This window comes from Apis florea, unplaced genomic scaffold (assembly GCF_048593485.1).
Source record: "Apis florea isolate Af1SG1 unplaced genomic scaffold, ASM4859348v1 contig_3496_pilon, whole genome shotgun sequence".
Taxonomy (NCBI): Eukaryota; Metazoa; Arthropoda; class Insecta; order Hymenoptera; family Apidae; genus Apis; species Apis florea.
This window is the reverse complement of record NW_028256773.1, coordinates 3262515-3288191: the sequence shown is the minus strand read 5'-3', so window position 1 is coordinate 3288191 and position 25677 is coordinate 3262515. Positions and strand designations below refer to the sequence as shown.

The 25677-nt window shown below is 25.3% G+C and overlaps 3 protein-coding genes across 3 annotated transcripts; all 3 read left to right on the top strand.

Moving 5' to 3' along the window:
• Positions 1-53: 53 nt before the first annotated feature.
• On the top strand, positions 54-4914 carry LOC100870175 (farnesol dehydrogenase). Its single transcript, XM_003690690.4, has 6 exons — positions 54-819; positions 2368-2494; positions 2916-3048; positions 3740-3880; positions 4402-4461; positions 4544-4914. Exons 1-6 carry the CDS (start codon positions 525-527, stop codon positions 4580-4582), a joined length of 795 nt encoding a protein of 264 aa, XP_003690738.1. The 5' UTR covers positions 54-524; the 3' UTR covers positions 4583-4914.
• Positions 4915-10123: 5209 nt separating this feature from the next.
• Positions 10124-13102, top strand: LOC100870298 (farnesol dehydrogenase). Its single transcript, XM_012494064.3, has 6 exons — positions 10124-10452; positions 11339-11465; positions 11673-11805; positions 12303-12449; positions 12641-12697; positions 12786-13102. The coding sequence occupies exons 1-6, from the start codon at positions 10158-10160 to the stop codon at positions 12798-12800; spliced, it is 774 nt and encodes a 257-aa protein (XP_012349518.3). The 5' UTR covers positions 10124-10157; the 3' UTR covers positions 12801-13102.
• A 7819-nt stretch (positions 13103-20921) lies between these two features.
• On the top strand, positions 20922-25675 carry LOC100868632 (arylsulfatase I). The gene is made up of 9 exons (XM_003690455.4): positions 20922-21116; positions 22098-22288; positions 22413-22643; positions 22766-22921; positions 23024-23288; positions 23446-23603; positions 23676-23811; positions 23924-24372; positions 24541-25675. The coding sequence occupies exons 1-9, from the start codon at positions 21056-21058 to the stop codon at positions 25045-25047; spliced, it is 2154 nt and encodes a 717-aa protein (XP_003690503.3). The 5' UTR covers positions 20922-21055; the 3' UTR covers positions 25048-25675.
• Positions 25676-25677: the final 2 nt, after the last annotated feature.

Here is a 25677-nt window from a genome sequence, read left to right as displayed (position 1 = left end):
AATAGATAAGAAAATGTTATTTATAACATTGTATATATTGTACAAGATTTTCTTATTTTGTAAATTTTGTAAATTAATTTATTAATTTACTACACCATTTTTGTTGTAAAAAAAATATTTATTTAAAATATTACATACAAAATGAAAAAATGATTTCATTTCATAACTTTATTTCGCTTCATTTTCAGTTCAAATTTTTTTTTATTTATAATATAAATCTTAACTGACAATTTTGCATCTTTTGCATTTCTTTTGGGAAAATTTTATTAAATCGATTTTCCAAATTTGTCTCACGTATTAATATTTAATACTTAATAATCCGTATATAAAAATGCTGATCAACAATTGGCAGAGCGGCGGCCCAGTAAGACTTACACTCTCCCCACTCCATTTCTTAGTAACTTTACTTTGAGCACTAACCGCATGTATCCATCTGTGACTATACAACGCCAGGTTGGTTGAATGGATATAAAAGGAAGAGAGAAAATTTAGCTTGCGTAGTCTGTGTGTTGTACGATAGGAAGATGCATCGCTGGAGTGGAAAAGTAGCGATCGTGACCGGAGCGAGTGCTGGTATCGGTGCAGCGATAGCGAAAGCATTGCCAAGCCATGATATCAAAGTGGTCGGTTTGGCGAGAAATATAGAGAAACTGGAAAAACTCGCGGATGAATTAGGAAGAGATAAATTTTTCCCGATTAAATGCGATGTTATAAAAGAAGAAGACATTCTGAAAGCGTGTAAATGGGTCGAAAAAGAATTGGGAGGTGCTGATATTTTGATAAACAATGCTGGTGTCATCCGATTAAATGCTTTAATTGGTAATTATCGATTTATAATTGATTTACAGTCTATTCTCAATATTATGTATACACTATTTTACTTCTTTTTTTTTTAATATATATTTATATTTCAAAGAAGTTAATGTCTGGTGAAATAATCCATATAAATCTATATCTACATAAACTTCACGTGCGATTTACATGTATTATGGAAAATAAAGTATCATAGTTATTTTTTAAATAAAGCTACTACGTTTTGCAAAATTAATTAAATAAAAATGGATCTATTTTAGATGAATAAAGTGTCAGTATCAAGTCTTATTTTCAGAATTTATTAGATAGATTTTATAATTAAATGATAGTTTATTTAACTACAATTAAGTGATAGTGATAGATATGATTATATAAGAAAAGAGAGAATGATATAATCTCTTTCTTTACAAATAGACGAGCAATCATATTATAGTTTAAAAAGATTTAAATACATACAATAATAAATAAATACAATACACAAAAATTATTGATATTATTATACAAATTTACTATTAAATTTTATTTATAGCAGTGTATACATCACTTATCAATCATTTATAAATCACGATTATATTTTTATTATATCTTTTATAATTATTTTGTTGATTTAAATACATTTATATAACAATTTTTTTTAATAATCTTGTCAGAAAAATTGAAGAATCATCTATTGTATAATGATGTAATAATCATATATTTTTTTTCTTTGATTACATGTTTCCATATTTGTTTCAGATATTCTTTTCTACTTACAACCTGTTGCTTCAAAGTATTTCAATACATAATTTCTTTCTTTTGTTGTTTCATTGGCTCATATTTTCTTTAAATAACAAATCAAGATGTTCGTTTTAATTAATATGTCAAATACTATGTTATAACTTTATGTTATAAAGTTATTTAATTTTTTTTTAAATTTATATAACAACACATTTATAACATATAACAGAATCTCAAGTAACTTCCAACTTTAATATATGATTGATTTTTATATTTTTTAACCTAAGCTTTATCCAAAAAAATATACGAATTAAAAAGGAAAAATAAAATGTCGAATAAAATTCGAAAAATTATCTTCTAATTTAAAATTTATCTTTTTACAAATATTTTTTGATAATTATATTATAAAACAATCCGTATACGAATACGGATTTCATTTTCTTCAACTCGAGAAGGAACTTTCATTGAAGTTGTTTTGTAGCGGTCATCGACCGTAAATCGCCATGGCCTTCATTTTTATCTACCAGTTACGTTGCACTTGCATATGTAATAATATATGCGAATTTTTATTTATGCGTGTAGATTTAAAATTCCCACTTATATTTAATTACAAATGAATAATTCAATAAGTATATAATTTAAAAATAATAATAAACATAAATGTAACATCTTTTTAAAAATTTTTTTAAAAAAAGATTTTCAAAGAAATTTACAATTATTATATTTCTATTTTTTTTTTTTTACAATAATGTGTATATGATATATATGTAGTATATATAATATGTAAATAATTATAACAAAAAAGTAATTTTTTTTTTCTGTGGAATTTATTTTTAGATCAAAAAACGGAAGATTATCGTAACGTTTTAGATACTAATTTATTGGCACCGGCAATTTTTTCACGAGAAGTTATATTGTCTATCAAAAAACGAAATGCACAAGGACATATAATCAATATATCTAGGTCAGTAATCTTTTCATTGTTTGATCGAATTTCAAGTTTATTTTATGAGTAACATTCTTACACGAAACTTAAATTCTATCATAGTTAATTATTTATAAAAATTATACTTATTTATCAACTTTTCATTCATGTTTGATTTTAAATCAAAATGTAAATGAAGCTTAAAACTTATTATTATAGATATTATTGATTAATTTATATGATAGCAGAAGTGGAAAGTACAATCGTGTATATTGCACATGAATCGCGATATTCGAATCATATGAAAAATATATTGTTTGATTGTGATGACTTTCCACTTATCGTTTTTATTTATTTATTTTATATATATATATATATAAATCAAATGTTAATCAACAATTTTTATAATAAATTTTAATTTTATTTACATTTGTATTGACTTGTATTATGTGACTTATAGCATATCCGAATCTCATCTCGATGCCATTCTTCTACCATTGGGCATGTATGGCGCGTCTAAAAGTGGTCTACGCAGTTTAGGCTCGGAACTTCGAAATGAAATAATTCTGAACGAATTGAATATTAAAGTCACGGTAAGAAATTATGATTTGTCTACATCAACGGCAATTGACTTGATTTGATTTAATCTTTGCTTCTTGGATATTTTTAGATATAAACATGTATATAACCGATTGCAATAGAACAATTGCGGAACAATTCTTTGTCGAAAAATATTTGTTGCCAGAAGTTTCTTACTATACGATTTATTTTCTGCCGTCAGAGCTTTTCAGTGAAATTTTTAAATTTTCGTTTAAAATTTGTTTCAATATCTGAGATTGAGAACCGATTATTTTACTCGTTAATTATTTTTCTTTTGTTAATTTTTTCATTAATTATTATTGAAAAAGATATTCGTCCAATTATTTTCAGAAATGCATTATTAGCTGTATTGTCCTATTTTATTTTTATTTTAAACTAATCTAAATATGTTTATTTAAATTGTGTCGTTCAAATCACATTTTTTTCGTAACAAGTATACTACGAATATAAAGATTCAGTAACGAGAAACATTTTGAAACGATTGAAAAAAATTCGATCAAGATAAGATACTTATTTTGAAATGTAAATACAATTCTGAATGTCGAATTTAATCATCAGTTTTCGTGCGGTCGACGAAATTTTCAATGTTTTTATATTTATAATATCATTTATAATATCATCACGAAAATTCATATTAAATTTTTATATTTCTAACGTGATTATGTAATATATTTTATATTTCAGAATATTGCTCCAGGAACAGTGATAACGGATATGTTGACAAATGCGCTTGGATCTAATATTAATGTTCCGAATTTTATTTTATTACCGGAAGATATCGCGGATGCAGTAGTTTATGCGTTAGGAACACCAACCAGAATAGAAGTGAGTGGAATAAATTATATGAAATTTCAAACCAAACCAAATATAATAATTTTGAAATATTTTTGTAAATGTAACAAAAATATCTGCAATTTTTGCCTATACTTTTATTTTAATTCTAAATTTTTTTTTTTTTTCTATCAAATATATAATAACATTATTTTTTCCTTTTTATCTGAAATTATTCTATTTTTGAAAGGAATCGATAAAATTTGATACTTTATCAATCAATTAATAAAGATTGAGTAATTGTAAATTGATTAAAGATATAAGAAATAATTATAAAAAATGGGAATTTTCCTTCATTCATATTTTAGATTATGTGTGAAATATTATTCGTTAAATTATAAATAATTTATATAGTCAATTCTTCTCTGTTCTTGACAATTCATATAGATTGTTGAATTTTGATTTTTTTTTTTTAATAATTGAGCATAAATTGCCTGATTATAAGTATACAAAGATATAAATATGAATTTTATTAATTACATTGGTAATCTTAATACATAAATAATAATTTACAGATTCCGCAAATCACGTTAATACCACACAAAGAGACATTCGTTCCGAAACTTGCATTAGAAGTAAGTGTATGCCTTTTAAATTTCTTTAAAATCATTGAACATATATAATTAATGAAAATAAATCTAATTTTGATTTTTCCAGTATCTCTCAAATATTTATTCGAAGGAGAAAAAGAAATAACTTGGTCATATTGAAGAGAAGAGTATTAATATATAAAAAAATGATATTATAAAATAATATTGAACAATGTAAATAAACACACAACGACAAATACGATTTGATTTATAATAGAATATGTTTGTCACTTTTTCTAATTAAAATTTTATTTATGTTATTAATTAAGCAAAAAAAATATATGTAAAGTTTTTTTAAAGTTTATTAAACGAATGATGTAAGATCATTTTCAATAATAATATTTATTTTCATTTTTGCAATTGTAATGTACATGTATAATCTATGTAAAATGTTTGTATGTAATGTAAATAAAGCCACGTGACTAAAATCTAGGAAAATCAGAGTTGAAATCATAATATAATTAAGAAAAATATTTTACATATATTAATTCACTCATGAAAAATTGATTTTACCTTTTGATCAATCAATCATTAGATAAATCGATAAGTCGATAAAACGATTATAACTTTGTATACGATAAAATCTAATTTAAATCTTTTCTCTTTTATTTTCTTCTCAAATATCTCATTTGTCATTTATCATTTATAAATTTTATATGCTGCTGTAATTTTTTTTTTTTTTGATTAAAATTTAAATTATTACTTTCATTCAGTAATTTGAATTATTGTTTTATTGAATAAAAACTCTTTTTATAAATTGCAAGAAAAACTGTGATTAAAATAATTCTTCATTTAATTATTTTGTCAATAATTAAATTATTTTGAAATTAACCTCTTTTGATATGAAATAATATTAACAAATTAATTTATTTGTATAAGTAAATTTTATAATAATTTAATTTTCCTAATATTATCTAGTATTTATTTCTATTAACTCATTTTTATAGAATCAAAGATTTTTCTTCGATATTAAAAAATTAAATGATTTATTAATTTTTCTCAAAAATATATAAACCTTTTTTTCCTTTTAAACACATAACTTAAATTTAAAGTTCAACTATTTCAAATAAATGCATAATGAGTAAGAGTTTAGTGTCTATGAATAGAAACGTATACGCAGATGTTGCAGAATTTAAGCGTTTCTTATACAATAAGACATATCTCGAGGCATAATCTATTTCTTAATGTTAAAAATAATTTAAGATGATTTAAGAATCAAAAGTAACGTGATCATTCTTTAATAATTTTCGAATATCCGTAAATATTAAGGGATTATAGATTGTTGATCCTTTTGGAAGTTTTTTGAAATTTGGTTTATATAATACTATTTCTATACAACATCTTATGTATATGTTATAAAAAATAATTATAAAAAAGATAATTTTATATCATTCTTCCTTATTCCTTAGAGAATTAACTAAGTATTAATTCCTTATATTGTTGAACTGTAATAACTTGTACATAAAAAGCGTATGTATATATATATATATATATGGAGGATGTTTATAAAAATATGGGATTCCTTGAATTCTAGACATAACAACTAGATAAAAAAAGTTCATATACACATACATCAGATAAAGCTTAATTAACGAGTTATAAGCATTTTAAGTTTATATTAGATAGAGCGAGACGATGAAAGAATGAAGAGAACGGTCAACTGGATGCGCGGCAGTACCGTATCGCAATATCGCTTGTGTAGCGGAGCCCCTTGATGAAAGTAAATATATTGATACTTTTTTTATGTATAATTGATTATTTTAAGTGAATTTCTGTGTAATGTAATATAATGTACGTATTACAATTATTTAATTCCTTATTTAACAAAAACTTATCTCGAACAAGTTTTAGGAAATTCCAGAATATTAACATATACATCATTTTATATAAATCCATAGATTACTTTACGGTGCAAACATGTTATTTAAATCCATAGTAATTTAAATCGTTACTTAAATCGTTGTACAACAATCTGCCTTACTGAAATCCATAAGGGCAAATCAAAACATACCATTAGATTTCAGATTAGAAAGGTTGAATGTATTTTTTTTATACATAAATTTGCTTATTCTCACATGTACAAGAAAGTCACTAATGGTACTCGAATCAAATTGAAATTTATAGTCAAATTTATATTTGAAGTATTTGAATTGAAAAACCTTTATCTCTATTTCACTTAAATTTGATATTTTTTATTTCGATATGAGATTACTAAACAGAAAAGTTGAAATCTATATTTTAATATAATATTAATGCCACTATTTTATATCCACTAAAAAAATCATATAAACATTGCATTTTTCTTTTTCACATCATTATTGCATATTAGACTTTTTTTTCTTCACATTAATTTCTTTGAAAATTATTTCGATTATTATTTATTATTGTACAATTTAATTTTATATGAAAATTATTTAATTAAAACTTTATTTTAAACAAATATTCAAATATGTATTATTTCATCAAATTCTGAACTAATTTCGCGACTTAATGTTTTACTGAAATAACGTCGCTAACAATTTCTTCATTCAAAGAAAAAGAGGTTTGATAGAAAAAAATGAGATAGTAATATTCGAAATCGAATGTTATGTTTGTGTATTTTAAGTTTTAAGAATACGAGAATTTAGTCAAAAACAAATCAACAATCTTTCCCATTGATTAAGATAGCGTTGCTTCGTTCTGGACTCTTGTTTCGTTCGTATGTTAGAAATAAAAGTGTAAAAAAAAAAATTAATGAATTTGTAATATTCATTCAGGCATACATAAAAAAAAAAAGCATAAATTGCGATATGTATATGTGATATTTTTGTGTGATATTAATGTGTAATATCGATTCATATTATTAAGAAGTGATATTATTCCTCTCTGTATAAAAATGAAAAATATTTAATGAAATAAGGATAAATATTTGTCAGTGATTTTATTGGATAATTTAATAATCTGAAATTCAAATTGATTTGAAGTATCATTATTATTTTGAATTTTCTTGTACATGTGAAAATAATTAAAAAAGCAATTGTGAATATAAAAACACATTCAACCTTTCTAATTCGAAATCTTATAGAAGTGTGTTTCGATTCGCTTCTATGGATTTCGATAAAGACGGCAGATTGGATGAAATACAACGATTCTGTTAAGTTTCTGTTAAATAACTAATTACATAGATTTCAATTTGTTTAGTTACATTACACGATATTTATGTACATTGTATATTATCTTATATTGAAATTCATTTGAAATAATCAATTGTATATAAAAAAATGTCAGTTTTTATTTACTTTCATCACTGTGGGGTTCCGTTACACGGCGATACGGTACTGTCGCGCATCCAGTTGAGCGCGTTCTCGCTCTTTCGCCGTCTCGCTCTATCTAATACAAATTTAAAATGCTTATAACTCCTTAATTAAGCTTTATCCGACGTATGTGTATATGAACTTTTTTTATCGTTTTGATGTTTAGAATTCACCCTCTAAAGATGTCCCATATTTTTATAAAATGTGTATGTGTGTGTGTGTGTGTGTGTGTGTGTGTGATTAAACTATATCATTGAAGATATATAACATCGAAATGCTTTGTGTCCGAGTTTTTCTTGTTCCTTCTATTTAAAATATACTTTTATTTATGTTAGAAGAATCATCAGAAGAAATTTTGTCAACGGTTACGCTGCGAATATGTTTCATGTTTTTCTTCATTGGAATTTCGAAAGTAAGAGATAAGTAAACACTTGTAATGGCAGTTCTATTATAAATCAACATTAAGAGTTGGAAATAGAAGCGGATGAGTACAAGAATCGATAAAATTTTTCCCTTTTACGAGAATTTCAATATCTTCTATTTCTTATGACTCATCTATTAAAATTTAATTAGACGTGTAAGAGATAAACTATTCGTGTACTTGAAGGATAAAAAAAGAATCAGCGTATACGTTATTTTCCTCGATTGACTTGATTCTTTTCTTTATATTTTATTAAGCTTATCAAAATTTTTAAAAATTTTTTAAATTAATTCGATTCCTCGTTGAAAACTTCGAATCACACGTCAATCATACGTGAAATAATCACGATTATTTTTTGATAGTCACTTCCATAGATATATATATCATAGATATATATAGATAGATTATCATAAAATTTTGATTCAAAATTTATTACGATTTATCCGCAATGTAATAAATTGAGTCATACTTTATAAATATATGCTCGTTAAATTATATATAGAACTTAATAACAACATCTTGAAATATTATCTCTTGATTCAATATTTCAATTATTTTGATTTCAAATTTTGTAATTTAGAACTTTTGATCTTGTGGAAACATAAAAGTTAATTCATAAAAAATTTATTGAAATTTTTTTTAAAAGAAAAGTCGATCCAATATATATTTACAATTAAATATATTATAGTTAATATCCATGATCGTCGCAATGAATTCATAAATAAATTGTAAAGTATTTAACATTTTATTATACTTATTACTTATTATTATATCATATTTATATGTATCGCATTGATATATAATGAAATATGAATGACATTCGAGGTTGAAATGAAAATATTATGTACATATATATCTAGTAGTAGAATAAAGATAGATGGAAAATAATAAATCATAATAATAAATAGTTATATACAGGTTACAATTCTATCATTGAATACATAATAATTGATAAAAAAAGGAACGAATAATCGAACAACGATGAAAAATAAATCCGAAAACTTTATTTCAAAAGGAGAACGGATAAAAACGCATAAATATATCTTGTTTCGTTACGATTTGAAATATATTTTATATTTAAATACTTCAAAATAAATAAATAAATAAATAAAGAAATAAAATTACCAATATTTTTCCTATCTCTGTGGATACGAGAGTATTTATATTTATATCGAAAAATTTTTCTAAAGGATAAAACTTGAGAAAACTTAATTTTCAATCAATCATAAGAATCAGGCAAAAGAATCTCATCAAAGATGGACGGAAATTTTAATTTCGATCGAAATTAGGAATAAAATTTCTAACCTCAAATAATAAACTACTCGAAATAATTTATTCAAGCAGGATGAACAATTAACCGATTAACAGGTCAAAGTTATAGGAAAATCATAGAAGCTACGAATATTCGTTCATTCCTCCTATTCAAAATGTTTTAAACAACATTACAACAATTATTAAATAATATAATTATCCCAACAATTTTTCAAGCCACAAGTAATTGTCATTACGTATTAATGCAGTATAATATAATACAATAATACAATAATATTAGTATAATACAATAACATAAATTTTTAACATTAGCATAACAAATTCATTAACATTTTTTCAATGTTAAACATATGTGCACAATGTTTTCAATACGCAATGGAACGTTGTTTCTTCTTCTTTCCATCCCGCTTCGTTCAACTTTATTTTTTATTTTAAAGTTAATAAATAATAACTAATATATGATGTATAATTTTCCTTTTTTTCAAAATATAAAGTTATTATATAATATATATATATATATATATATATATATATATGTATGTATATATATGTATATATATGTATCTGTATATCTACATGTATATATTAGTTTATGTAATCTTGAATTATCGACAGGATATTGCGCAATGTATTCGTATAAAAGGGAGTAAGATTTCGTGCGCAGTCAATTTATCGTGTAATAGGTAATAGAGAAGATGAATCGTTGGCGTGGAAAGATTGCGATCGTGACAGGGGCTAGCAGTGGTATCGGTGCCGAGATAGCCAAGCTTTTGGTGAAAAATGGCGTTAATGTGGTCGGTGTTGCCAGAAATATGGAAAGATTGGAGAAAATTGGCGAGGAGATCGGAAGGGACAAGTTTTTCCCGATTAAATGCGACATCACGAAGGAGGAAGATATCTTGAACGTGTTCGAGTGGGTCGAAAAGAAATTTAAGGGTATCGATATTTTGGTGAACAACGCTGCTATCTTTCACACTGGTTTTTTCATTGGTAAATATAGATATCGATCTATCATTTGTTTTTTCGACTATGATCGATTATCATTATCGATATTAAGCCTGTGAGTAAATAAATCACTCTTGATTGAAAAGTAATGATAAGTCGATCTGTGTTTATTTATCGAACATCGATTGTTTCTTTATATATAGAAAGGATAGAAATATATTTCTTTTTCGAAAATCGAACGCAAGTAATGAAAATTTATTTTTTCAACATTGAAATTGGAATTTTTTATGTAATTTTATCTGATTATTTTTTAATCATAAAATGCATCCTGTAATGTAATAAATGCAATACAAATTTCGCACAATATTTGTATAATTTTTTACTTCAATTTTTTGAAGTGATAAATTTACGGACATTTCAATGTTGCATTATCTCTTTGTTATCTTAATCTATAATCTATAATTATTGTACTATCACATATAACAACAACGATTTTAATCGTAAACTTGAGAAATTAAAAATAGAAAAAAAAGGAACTATCTTGTTTTGATTAATTAAATTGTATAAATTAAATATATAGACAAAAAATTAATCATACTTTAATATGTTAAAACGAACTTATCGCTTATTATCCTATAAAAATTTCAACGATAATTAAAATTTATTTTTGAAAACGAGTTGAAGATATCTATTATTGCGCGGTTTCAATGTTAATGAGTCACGTATCGTTTCGAAATAATGGATTGTTACACACGTAAAAAAAAAAAAAAAGGAAAGGGATATGAGACACGTTTCTTATTTTAAAGAAGAACTATGATACATGCAGATAAACAAAACGAAACATAAAAATTGTCCAATCGTTTCTGACTCGTTAGAAACATGTGTGTATAACATTTTGAAAATATATAAAATGTTTCAATGTGCCTTTCAGATCAGAAGACCGAGGAATATCGTAATATATTAGATACAAATTTATTAGCCCCCGCGATATTCTCACGAGAAGCTGTATTGTCTATGAAAAAACGGAACACCCAAAGTCACATAATCAACATTTCTAGGTAAATCGATCTTCTAGATGTTAAACAATTTCAATTCGATTCGATTCGATCTCGTGTATAAAATTCTAATTCGCTACTCTTATTACTTTTCTGTTGCAATGTTGAAATATCAGAGTGTCATCAGAGATCTTCAATTATATCGATTTTTCCATTTCCATTTCTGCTACATCATATATTTATCTTTTGTTGTTGTCATATAATTTGCAGCATTGCCGGATCTCATCTCGACGCTATATTTATGCCACTCGGTTTGTATGGGCCGAGTAAAAGCGGTATACACAGCTTAAGCACAGAGCTTCGACACGAAATCATTCAGAATAAATTGAATATCAAAATCACGGTAAGGAATCATGATTTTACGTGAACGATTAATCGTTTTTTTTTTTTTTCGTTCTTTCGCGCCAAAATTAAAAACACATCTTTCATAAAAAAAAATATTTGAAAAAATTCGAAAAATCGAAATAGGAAAACAAAAATGAATCAAAGATTTTTTTTTTATCTTTTTTTCATTCCCTCTCTTTAAATCGTTTATTATTTACATTAAAATTAAAATTAATTTCACGTACCTTCGATTGCAACGAATTAATAAATTATTAATTACTTATTCAGTAACAAACAATTTGTGATAATAATATCTATCTAATTGATCTTTATAATTTTCTTTATATCTTGATTAAAAAACATATGTAGATATAATAGGTATTGTGTATTTATATATAATATAATCATAATTCTTTGCTGATGAATGGGAAAAATAAATTAATTATAATAGATACGATTCCCTATATCAGCGTTGAACAATTGATAATATAAAAATATTAAATTCTACCTTTATAGAATATTGTCCCAGGACTCGTGATGACAAATATGACAAGCGACGTAATCAAAGAAAGAGAGAAGCAAAATATTCGCACATATTCGTTGGAAGCTATAGATATTGCTGAAGCAGTAATTTACGTGCTAGGAACACCGGAAAGAGTGGAAGTAAGTGAAAATAAGATACATGAAATTCTTATAAAAAATACTTATCAACTATTACAATTCACAATATATTATTCAAATATTAAATATAGAGAGAAAGAAAAATTGTAATTTCAACATATGTGTTCAAAAACTTTTTACACTGGTCAATCTTGATATAATATTTATATATTTGATTGATATAATATTTACAGATTCCACAAATTACTTTACTACCGCATAAGAGTCCATTTGTTCTTACAAATAAAAAAGTATGTAATAAAAGTGTCAAATATCTCCTTTAAATCTTCATTAGATAATGTCTATATTATAAATTTTTATGATTTTACTTTATTCTAGGATATATTACAATAGAGGTTAGAATTCGAAAATGTGGAAATGATAAGAGGAAATGATATAAACACTTTACCACTTTAATAGAAAAATTAATTTGATACAATACTGAAAAAAAATAGGTATATTATTATTGATTAATTGTGTTGAAAAAAATATATAAATAAATATAAATAAAAAAATACGATACGTTACTCGTCTTCTGTTTAATTCAATTGGTTATTTAATCTATTTTAACAAATGAATTTATTAATTAAATTGTATTAAAAAAATATAATGTACTAATTAACAAACGAATAAAATTACATTTTAGATATTAAAAATTTCTTAAAATTATTTACAATTCCTTATCCTTGGTAAGAATATTTCCATTTCCATTCCATCTGTCACAAATTATATATATATATATATAATCACGTAATAAAATCACGTGACCAAAATCTAGGGAAGTCAAATCGAATTCACATTTTACTATATTATCCTAGAAATATGAATAGGAAAACATGAAAAAGAATATAAATTATACAGTAACGAATTATTAATATATTTTCAAAATTAAAGTTCATAAATTTTTCAACAATTTTTATATATCTTATTGAATCATTATTGAAGAAATTTTCCAACGATTATATATTTATAAATATATATGAATAATGAAATAAATAATATTAGTAATTTGAGTTTGAAAAGTTTTTTTTCCGAAAACACAAAATGTATAAAATGTATAATCTGGCCTTAACAAAAATAAAGAATAAAACGATGATTAATAAAATCTATTAACATTTATTGAATATATTATACAATTATAATATTTAATTATAATATTCCCAGATTATTATTCTTCTTGATGAAATAAAATCAGACAGATTAATTGCATTCATTCATATCAGTTTTTTTGAACACGATGAAATGTAATTTAATGTAATTTAGATAAAATCGTTGAATTAATTTCAATTTTCGTGAGAAATTTGATTTATAATTATAATATTTTAATTTTTAATTAATCACGCAAGTACATTCATCAACAAATTTATTCAATCTATTCAATCGAATTTTTAAAATAGCACGAAGCGAAATCGTTAATAAAATGATTATAAATAGATACAAATTATATATTTTTTTTATATATCGCGTCATCTCAATCTAAATCTATCAATGTTAAATAAATAATGCATTTTCTCGTTTCTTGTATACCTCATTTACCTTTTCTCTCATGTATAAATTTGTACATAGAGTGTTTCTAAATCTACGATATCTTTTCTTCACGAAGATTTTTTTAAGTTACCGTTTAATTTTTTTTTTTTTTTATAAATTTTAATGAAAATTTCATTGATTCTCGATCGAAATTGAAAAAAAGAAAATTAATTTGATAAAAACTGAGAGAAATTGCGATTAAAAGAATTTTCCATTTAATCCTTCCTATTAGTTATTTTCACAAATTGGAATTACGGCAAAAATAGGGATCGTTTTAACTCTTCAAATTGAATTCCAACGAGTTTAAAATTTGCAATATGTCGTTGTACTTAAATTGATATAGTTTAATAAAGAAAATATTGTATTAAATTCTAAGAAAAAATAGAATCACTTTTTTATCTCTTCAAATGTGATCAAATCAACATTCATGATATTCACATTAATAAAACATAAGATTGTAGGGGAAAAAAAACGTATTCAAGAAATTAAAGAATATTTTAAAATAATTACAAATAAAAAACTAAAAATATCTTGGAAATATAATTATAATTCTAAATGTTTTCTATAATCATAATTCTAATTTTATTTCAGAAAGATATAAATAAAAATAAACTATATATATTGATTTAATAAATTATTAAATTATTATTATTTATAAGGATGGATAAATTAATGATGAATTATGAACAGAAGATTTAATTGTACTAAGTATTTCAAAACTAAACATAGAAGTATCTATGCAACTTTTTAATATTATATATGTGAAAATTAATAAAAAAACTTGCTTAATAAAGGTAAATGAAATGAATATATCTTGAAAAATATCATTTGTAAATATTTAGATATCTACCTATGCATTAATTATAAAAAAAAAAAATGATATTCTTTGTCATCAAGACTATATAATTCATATAATACACCTGATGATTGTTCATTGACTATTTATTTAATAATTGAAAATTATGTAAAAATTTCAAAAATATAAAAACAAAGTCTTTTCTTGAGATCTATAATTTCGCGAAATTATTGTTATTGAATGAAAGTTAGCATTAACCGCATAATAGCTGAGCGAGAACTTTATAAGTTTCTCAATCTAGATCAAACAAAAAAGTTTCGCGCTATAATCGCCGAATGCAGTGGTCGATTCGAAGGAAGAGGAATAAACTTATTCGGAAAGCTGCAGTTCGTATTTAATATTCTAACAAGATACCACTTTGAAATGAATTTAAATGGTTTGCATCAATTCCATCAATGGTTTGCATCACTTGAAAGTTATTCTATAAAATATGAAAACGCAAACTTATTCATCGAATCTTTAGTGTTTAAATTTACAGGTTTAAGAGACAATTCTTTCAGAAAAAAAATCTTTCATTTTATAATATCATATTAAAATTGATGGATAAGTTTTTCTATGCAATTTTTCTGTTTAATTGAACATATAAGATAATCTGTTTAAATTAAACTCACTTCTTAAATGAAAATAGTTTTCCATAATAATCCTTTAAATCTATCTAATTTAGTATTTTAATATTTCATTTTTATCAAATCCTAGTATCCTAGTATACTTTAAGAAAGAAGTTTTTTAATTTTAAATCTTAAAAAGTTTTTTTATCTTTCTATTCACTTTTATCTTCCTTATATCTATTTCTCATCAAAATATTAAATAATAAAATGAAATACGAATGTTAACAAGAAATTCATCAAGCGGAAATAATTTTTTCATGTTTGTAATTCATAGTACCGCCTTGGATATTTTATTTCCATTCGAGTCACAATTGATCATGGACAAAATGTAAAAACTCTTGTCGAGGTTGCAGAAACGCACCACTTAAGCGTGAATTACACAAATCGCAGTCTCATTTAGACTGGTGAATAAGAAGAAAGTGTTCGGCATTGTGCTCTGAGGTGAGTTTACCTTTGTATTTATTTTATTGAATACAAAGGTTGTATCTCGTATCATCATTTAAAATGATAACTTTTGCAATTTTAGAATCTTGTAATTTTAATTAATTTTAAAAAATTTTTTTCAAAATTTTAAAAAAACATTGATGATAACAAAAATACTTGTATTTTTAACGTATTTTATTTTTTAAAAAAAAATAAGATTTTTTATTTCTTTTACATTTCCGTATTTCGTCTCATCTATGAAGCTTCTTCGATAAAATATTACATTCGATATGTTATAATATATGCGAAATATTTTCGAAGAGTCAATTCTAAAATTACAATTACAAATACAGCAAGAATTCTAACTACAAACATAAAAAAAATTGATATACAAAAAATATCATTTGAAGTTTATTTGTTAAAGTTATAAGCAATTTAAGTTCGCGTTAGATTAACTGAAATAGTTCTATTTTCATCATATCGTTCTGTCATTCTATCTCTATCTCATTTTATCTAAGGCGCATAACTTATTTATAAATTAAGAAAGTTAGCTCGAAATAATATGTTTATATATTTAATACATAATATGTTTATATGTTTGCATAATTGACTCTTTAAAAATGTTTCATAAATACATACATATATTTAGAATATATTTTTTAATATTCTAATCGTATGCTGTATATCGTATCCAATATAATATACATATCTAATATAATAACATGAACTTTGTAATTATTCTGAATAAATAAAGCATTATCTTATATTTAATAATTGCATATGTACATATAATATTCATAAATGTAAAAATATTAAATTTTTTATGTTATCCCTGTTTATTACTAATATGGCGGCAAAATATGCACATGCGCATAATCCTGAAATATCTTTGATGAAATTATACAAAAAAAATACTATTACTTTCACTCTTTTTTTGTGAGAATTAATTACCTACTTTCTTAATCATTGCTCCATATCTATTTACAAAACATTTATTTTATTTATTACAGTATTTAAAACATTATAATAGCAATGCATTGCGTGTATATATATAAAATATAATATATTATTTAAGAAAATGAAAACAATTTATGCTATACGAAAATTAGTAAAATAAACAAAATAAACTACTATTATTCACTATTATTAAATTATCATAAAATTTACCTTAATAAATTATCTCATATAATTCGATATTCTCTGCCACAATATAATATGAATTATATACTATATATATAAATATTTAATATGACAATTTTATATTTCACTTTAACAAAAGTTTCAGTAATAATTGATATTAACTTTTATACTAATTTTATTTATTATTTTTCATTAATATATATTTTATTTCGTTAATATAATATTAACGAGCGATTATATACTACGTGTAATGTTAAGAATATGAAATTTTTGGTACTATGCGATTATCGCAATAACTCTCGAATCGATGAAAGACGAAAACAATCGATTATGAGCAGAGTGAAATTAGTCAGATTTACACGACTCAACATTTGTTCGCGATTAGTGAGATTCAGATTATTATTTATAATGCTATCTAACAAAAATTTTATACATTATAAAAATGTTATTCAAAATAAATTTGCATTATTTACATTAAAAAAATTACGGAACGTAAAACGATCTTTCTATAGAAAGCAACACTTTCGAACTTCGTTTTTCATTTATGTGTTTATTTCAAATAAATCACTGTCTAGTAAAAATGTATTTTACGTTCATTTTACATTTGTAAGTAACTTTTTTTCACCTTTCACGAAAGTAAAAGTACAATATTGTACATTATGTCTATGACATAACCACATTTTTAAATAAATAATGTAATTCATTATTATTTATTCATATATATTACATCTAAAAATATAAAATTTAAATGAAATTGATAAAAATTTCATGAAGTTAGAAATCTTAAAAAAATGCAATGTATAAATTAAATAAAAACTTGTTTACTTGAGTAAATAAAAATCAATTATCACATATATACATTTAATTTTATCTGACTTGTTATTGCAAATTAGTTTTATTTATTACATTTTTCGTATTTTAATAGATGAGACTTTATATATAATATTCATTTATTACTTCGAAAATAATTTTATATATTAACTATATTTATTACAAGATTACAATTCAAATATTCAAAATTTCTTTCATAAAATAGGTTAACTTATATATTAATATATAGTAATTATACTGTAAATATATTTAATTTTTAATTAATTAATTAATAATATTAATTAAACTATAAAGTTTTTAATAATATCAGAATTAATATTTATATTAATACTAAAATTTATATATATTATAATATTTATATATATATATATATATTATTCCATATAATATTATTTAAAAATAATACATATTTAACTAATATATCATTTACATTACAAGATTGAGATATTAATAGATTGTAAAATAAAGATTATTTTATTTTATTTTTAACAAGTCTCAGATAAAAATTTTTATTATATTAAATTTATTTATATTTTAAAATGATTTTTATCTTTTATCATTTTTTTTTTTTTTTATAATATTGATTAGCCAGTAAAATATTCTTACGTATATATCTAAAAAATATTGCAATGCGATATTTATAGTAGATTATTTTTTATCACTAATTATTTTTTTTTCTGTTCCTTTCGTACATAAGACTTCATTCTTTTTTTCTTTTTTTTCATGATTTATTAACCATGCATTTTACACCATTTTAGCGTTTTCATATGTAGTAACATATTCGTATAAAGAATAAGCAAGGAGGAAATGCTTTTCATCGTTTTCTTTTACGATCGGTTGAATATGTATCATAAACACGAAGTTTAAGGATGACCTGGTAACTAATTATTAAATTAAGCAAATCATGAATAAGTCACGCTAATTATCCTATTAATCAGTATGCAATTTTTTTACTAGCGTAATCACATAAACAAGAATATACCTTCATGATTACTCACCAAAAACTTTGATTATATTCCATGTAACGCTTTTGTGCACTTAATATCTTGTGCATCTTGCAAATTGCCACTGCTCATAGAATTTTATTAATAAGAACAATATAAAAAATATTTTTCATCGATATTATATATTGTATGTACGTATTGTATGTATTACATTATATTATAGTGGAATTTTTTTAAAATTTTAATTTTAATTCGATCGAAAATTATAAAGATTTCTTTTGATTTTATTATTTATTATTGAATTTATTACTTAAAATATTACTTAAAATTTTTATTGTTTTGATCTTTTTAATTCTGAATTTTTAAACAAATTTAAATATAGTTTTAATATTTATTCTAACAGAATTATTAGCACAGTTGTAACAAATACATTAAATTTACTATTAGCATATATAGCTAATAGTATATCATATTTTTATTATGAAATTCAAATATTAGTTGAATAAAATTCAATGATTAAATGAAATGTTAAAATTTCTACTATTAATAATTTTCTTTAATGTTTAATATTTCCAATTATGAAAAAATATTGATCAATTAATAAAATGTCAATGAATAGAAATTAACTATCATGTGTTTAATTCGTACACATAAACATGCGCAAATACTTTTTATATCTGCTGCAATTATGTGTAGCTATATATGGAAATCTTACAAAAAATAATGTCTTTACACGAGATCAAAAATAATATAAGAAATATACACAAGATAAGTTTAATTAAAATAAAAGGAATTTTTATTACATGTTTTTAAATCGTAGAAGGCACGAATTGACGGAGAGATATATAAATAAATCAAGAGAATTAACAACAATTACCGAACCGATTTCCCAACAACCCGTTTATGATAATCTCGACGTCACGTCGATTGGAAATTTAATTGTCCATTGTGGTGGGAGATGGAAGGTTTATTTACCTTTTCATTTAATTATTCAAATTATATTTGCGCCAACCAGTTTCCAAATTTCAATTGCGTCCTCAACGATCAACATAATTTTGGAACAATTTTTAACCAAAAATTCGAAACGTTTCAACAAAAGTTAGTGGTTTTTATTTAATTTTCTTTAATTTTTAAACCATCCTCTTTTAAATTTTTATTTGAATGTAATAAGAATATAATCCTCTATAAAATATTTTATTTTAAACATAAAATATCTCTTAATTTCTTATCTTTTTTTCTTTCTTTTTAGATGATAATAATAATGCTTTCTTCAAACATGTGTAATTAACTTATCGTTAAAAGAAGAAAACAAATTGTATTATAATGGAATATCTCAATTACATAACATTAAGAGGCATGTCTGAAGTTTCTCCAGCGATGTTTGAAATTGCATGCATTCAGATTATTAAATGGCTATCGCATTTGCTACTTTCCACTTTTTTTTTCAATGAAAGAATATTTACATATCAAGAAATACACGCGTTAACGATCTCGAGTAATTAATAAACTTTTTTCGACGATGTTTCCTTTAAATCAACCGCTCTATTTGCAACAAACTTTTCAATTATTATACACGAGATTACAAATTTCACTTTGTAACACAAAACATTTGAAAACGTTTAAGACGATCAATCCTGGCTACGTATTGCTGAAAGCATTTTAATCTTATGCATCGATCGTGCATCTAATTACAGAATTAATACCTCTAGCAATTACAAACGAGATATCTATCACGATACATAAACAAATATTGATTAACGTTAACAGATGAGTTTTTCATATTATTCTTAATGATTTTACGATATTCTTAATGATTTATTATATCCCTAATGGTATTCTTATTATATATTCTTAATAATGGAATAATGGAAAGATAATATTTCACGGACAAAAAAATTAATTCCAAGATGAATTCCAATTATTTGAAAAATGATCATCATTTAAATATCTTCATCTTCACGAATGCCACGAGATAGATTTTTTTGCAAGTAAAAAAACATAGCGGTTTAAAAGGAACGTGCAGAATTTTCACGCACGTACATAACACCGAGTTTTCGTGCTCGCCTTCTCCATTTTCCTCTCCCAACACACAACACTTTCGTTATGCTCCAAATCCTCCCTTTGCTCCTCGCCGTTCGTTGTACGGAAAATCTAAAGTGGTAATAAACCAACACGTTTCGAGTTTCCCAGTCAGTCGGTTCTCGCGTTGCTAAACACCACCTGGAGACGAAGCTGGATCTCTGGATTCGACAGAAAGATGCTCAGGCATAAACGGAAAAAATGGACAACTTGCAGCAAATAATAGGATACGTGACAGCCGCCCTTCCCCTTTTTCATCAACGTAAGAGAACTTTTCTTCCTTTCTTGTTCATAAATAGATTCGACATGAATCGACGTTTAAGCAGGATTTTTCCTACTCTTTTGTATCCAGGTCCTTATTTTTGCTTGATCTGATCACAAAAGATCCCTTCCTGCGTCGCCAATTTATATAATAATAGTGGTTTTTTTAAATGGTTCGATGCAGAGGTGAAAGAATTTTTAAATAACATTGAAAAATCGCACCATTTTCTTTGGCCACTTTAGACGTGTAAAATTCTAGACATGGAAAATAATTTTTTGGCCAGTCGAAGCTATTACGCACGTTTGTTTGCTTAACTACTGTCTCTCACAGTATAGTCGACGAAACAGTTAATTATTTCTAGCTGTGACTGGACACAGTAATAGCTTTATTATACAAAATAATCGTGGCGTCTTAAACCCGTCGCTAATTTCAAGGTGTGCCTCGAAGCAAATCTTAAATCAGGTATCGGATTCTTATAACGGTATAGAAGGTTTATAATTTTAGATTTAGCCCACTTTGTAAAATATATTACCTTATATTGCCCATTATTCATAGGCAAAATAGGCAAAATTGTCGAAACCCATTTGAAACTTCATTTGCTATTCCGGCATCGAGAACGTCGGTCGATTCGTGCGTTCTCATCCTTCTTTCACTGTTTCCAAGATTTCTCAGAAGAATATTATAAGAAAATACTTCAATGCTTCTTTGGTCGTCTCATCGAGAGACACGAAATTAGTACGTAATTGCATCTTTTATAAAAAAAAAAAAAAAAAAAAAAAACGGAAAGAAGCTTTAACAAAAGCTCTCGGGTATTAAATTCATCGATTTAATTTAATTTTCTAATAAATTTTATATTTCCAATTCAGGGAATAATCGGTTTTACGAAGCGTAGATACAACAATCACGATTGAAATTGTTGAATTAGTTATTTTGTAAATTACTAAAATTTTAATCGATAAATGCATTTCTTTTTTTTTTCAGCTTGTTCCGAAATGAATCCTGCCACGATAGCGCAGTTTTTAATAGTGCTATTCCTCTCGGAGATAATAGCAACGAGCATGGCTGCCATTTTTTTCTCATCCTTCTTAACCGAATCCAAAACGAAGCCGAAATACCAACCATCGACTGCTAAACAGAAACCACACATCGTCATCATTCTCGCCGATGATCTGGTGAATTTCTTTCTTATTTTGTTATTGCTTAGAATTGTCTTTATCTTACATTTGTACTCTTGTAAAAATTTTTATCGAATGAAAAATATCATGTTAAAATTTAAATTCGTGTGCAACGAAACAGGGTTGGAACGACGTAAGCTTTCACGGGTCGGATCAAATCCCCACGCCCAACATCGACGCCCTTGCATACAATGGTATCATCTTAAATAATCATTACGTCCCCGCATTATGCACTCCAAGCAGATCGGCTTTGATGACAGGAAAAAATCCAATTCATCTGGGCATGCAACACTCTGTGCTCTTCCCAGCCGAACCGCGAGGGCTTCCCCTAAGCGAGAAACTCTTGCCCGAGGTATGTTCCTCTATCGATCACGCCACGTGATTTTTCTTCATTTTTATGTCCACAATCAGAGGTATATTTATTTATTTATGAACAGAAGAAGTTTTGTTTAATTCAATATTACTTAATTACAGTATTTGAGAGAAGTGGGATACAAAACGCACGCTGTTGGGAAATGGCATCTAGGATATTTTAAGAAAGAATACACTCCGACTTATCGTGGATTCGATTCACATTTTGGGTATTGGAACGGTCTTCAGGATTATTACACGCATATCACGCAAGAACCTGTAAATATATATTAATTGAAATTAGTCTTTTGAATTTTATTATGTTACACGTTATGTTTATGAATTGATGAAATCAGTTTTATATAATGATAATTCTCTCAGGATCCGGTATACAGCGAGTATAAAGGGTTTGACATGAGGCGAAATCTCACAGTTGCATGGGACACCGTAGGAAAATACTCTACAGATCTGTTCACGAACGAAGCAGTACGATTAATTAATGAGCACAATATCGATCAACCAATGTTTCTATACCTGGCTCACTTAGCTCCTCATAAAGGAAACGAAGAACAACTGTTTCGAGCACCCGACGAAGAGATTGCCAAATTTTCGTACATTCTTGATCCTGAAAGAAGAATTCAAGCAGGTTAGTAGAATAGTTAAAATCCTATTTTAAAAGAAATTAAAAGAATAAGCAATTTTTTTGGATAACGTTGAAAAATCTCTCTGAAAAATAAATATTTTACTTTACGTATCTTAAAATAGGAACATTTTCTTCTAATTTCAAATGCTCTGATTTAAAGCTGTTGTATCAAAATTGGATCAAAGCGTGGGTGATGTGATGGATGCGCTAAGAAATCGCGGCATGTTGGAGAACAGTATAGTAGTTTTTATGAGCGACAACGGTGCACCAAGCCAAGGTTTATTGAGTAACGAGGGCAGCAATTATCCTCTTCGAGGCGTAAATATATTTTTCAGTCGTTAATATTTTTATATTAATTTCGAACAGATTTAAAATCTGAATAATTTTCAGATAAAGAATAGTCCATGGGAAGGTGGAACGAGAGGAGTTGCAGCTATTTGGAGTCCTCTAATTAAGAAATCCAAAAGGGTCTCTAATCAAATGATGTTTATGTCCGATTGGCTTCCTACGCTTCTATCTGCAGCAGGTTGATGAAATAATATTAAAAGCATCAATAACTTTAGCGTAGCTTATTTAATTAAAATGGAAGGAAAAGTTCATTAAAGAAATTTAAATTCCTTTCTTCGTGTACTTTTCAGGAGTAGATAGAAGGCAACTTGGCAACATCGATGGATATGATCTTTGGTCGGCCTTGGTGTTGAACAAAATCAGTTCCAGATCCGAAGTAGTGCTGAATATCGACGATCTTAGTGATTATGCTGCTTTCAGACGAGGTGATTTCAAATACATTATCGGTCGAACAGAAACTGGTAGTGCTTGGCTTGGAGCAAGTGGAGATCCATCCGAAGGCATTTCTCCGCAATACGATCCTCATAAAATATTGTACAGCAAAACTGGTGTTGCTATTTCTGGTATTATTACTGCTAAACAAGCGATGGAATTGAAAGAAGAAAGAAGAAAAAGAAGCGTGAAAATATATGATACTGCATTAAAAACTAATTTTGAGGAAAAGATACTAAGTGTTGAAAATATTTCCGAATTGCGAAGAAAAGCGCAAATAAAATGCAACGTCAAAGAGAAAGATAGAGTTAGTATTACAATTAAATACAAATTATTTTTTATAAGAATTTATCTTACATCATATTTTATTATCTTTCTTAATAAATAAAAGAAACACATATAATTTATAATAAACTTTATAACATATTCTATTTAAGATAAAATCTTTAAAAATTTCTTTATAATTTTGCCATAGATACCTTGTGAACCAATGACAGCACCGTGTCTCTTTAACATAGAAAAAGATCCTTGCGAAATGGTGAATCTTGCTGAAAAAAGACCAATGATTATGGCTATTCTGGAAAGAATTCTAATGAAATACAGATTAACCGTGATACCTCCTAGTAATTTAGATGGAGATCCTAGAGCGAATCCATCGCTTTGGAATAACACTTGGACCAGTTGGTACGAAGACAATCCATTAGCACTCGCTTATACGAATACTGAACAGTTGAAAGAGCATTCTGGTCCAGCAATTGCAGTTATGTCCATTATTTTTGGTCTTTTCGTTGTTGGTATAATGACATTATTCGCTTTAAAGTGTGGAAAAGGTAACTCGAACAATTTAGATAATCCTGAATACCAGAATGATCACGAAGAAGTTGCATACAGTACAAACGGTAACGAACAATCATTTCCTATGTATAACGTTATAACAAATACGAGACCAAATGATATGTCCAAGCATAAACAAATAAATTGACATTTTCGAACGAAATATACGAGGACTAAACCTCTTTTAATTATTATAAAAATTTATTACATTAATCGAATTCTCACGGTCAAAAATATCAATGATATTATAATATTTGTTCATATATTTATGAAGTGAAACACATACGAAGTTTTTTACCTCGTATAATCTCGTTCTTTATTCTTCTATTCAAATGTGATCCATACGATATACACGAGCATTATATCGTTTATAGGATAACAATGATAGAATGAAAATTTTCTAAAGTTAAAAGTACCGCTTGTTAAGTAAGTTTGTTGTACTTTGGGAAAAAATCATGATTCAATACATTTGTAAATAATTCACAATCATAATTTTTAAAACGTTTTACAAAATATTGATATTAAATGATAATTGAGTGAATGTATGAAATAAAATCATTTTATCTTTTTTTTTTTTAATATTAGTATCTCATTTCATTCATGTTGGATAGTGATACTGATAAAATACGAATCTTCTATTGTTTATATCTTATATCTATATCCTTTTTACATATATCGATTCAATTTACGACATTTGTAACCTAATACATGCATATTTATTCATTTAATTAAAATATATTACATTAATTAACAATAAAAACACTTTAATAAATGAATA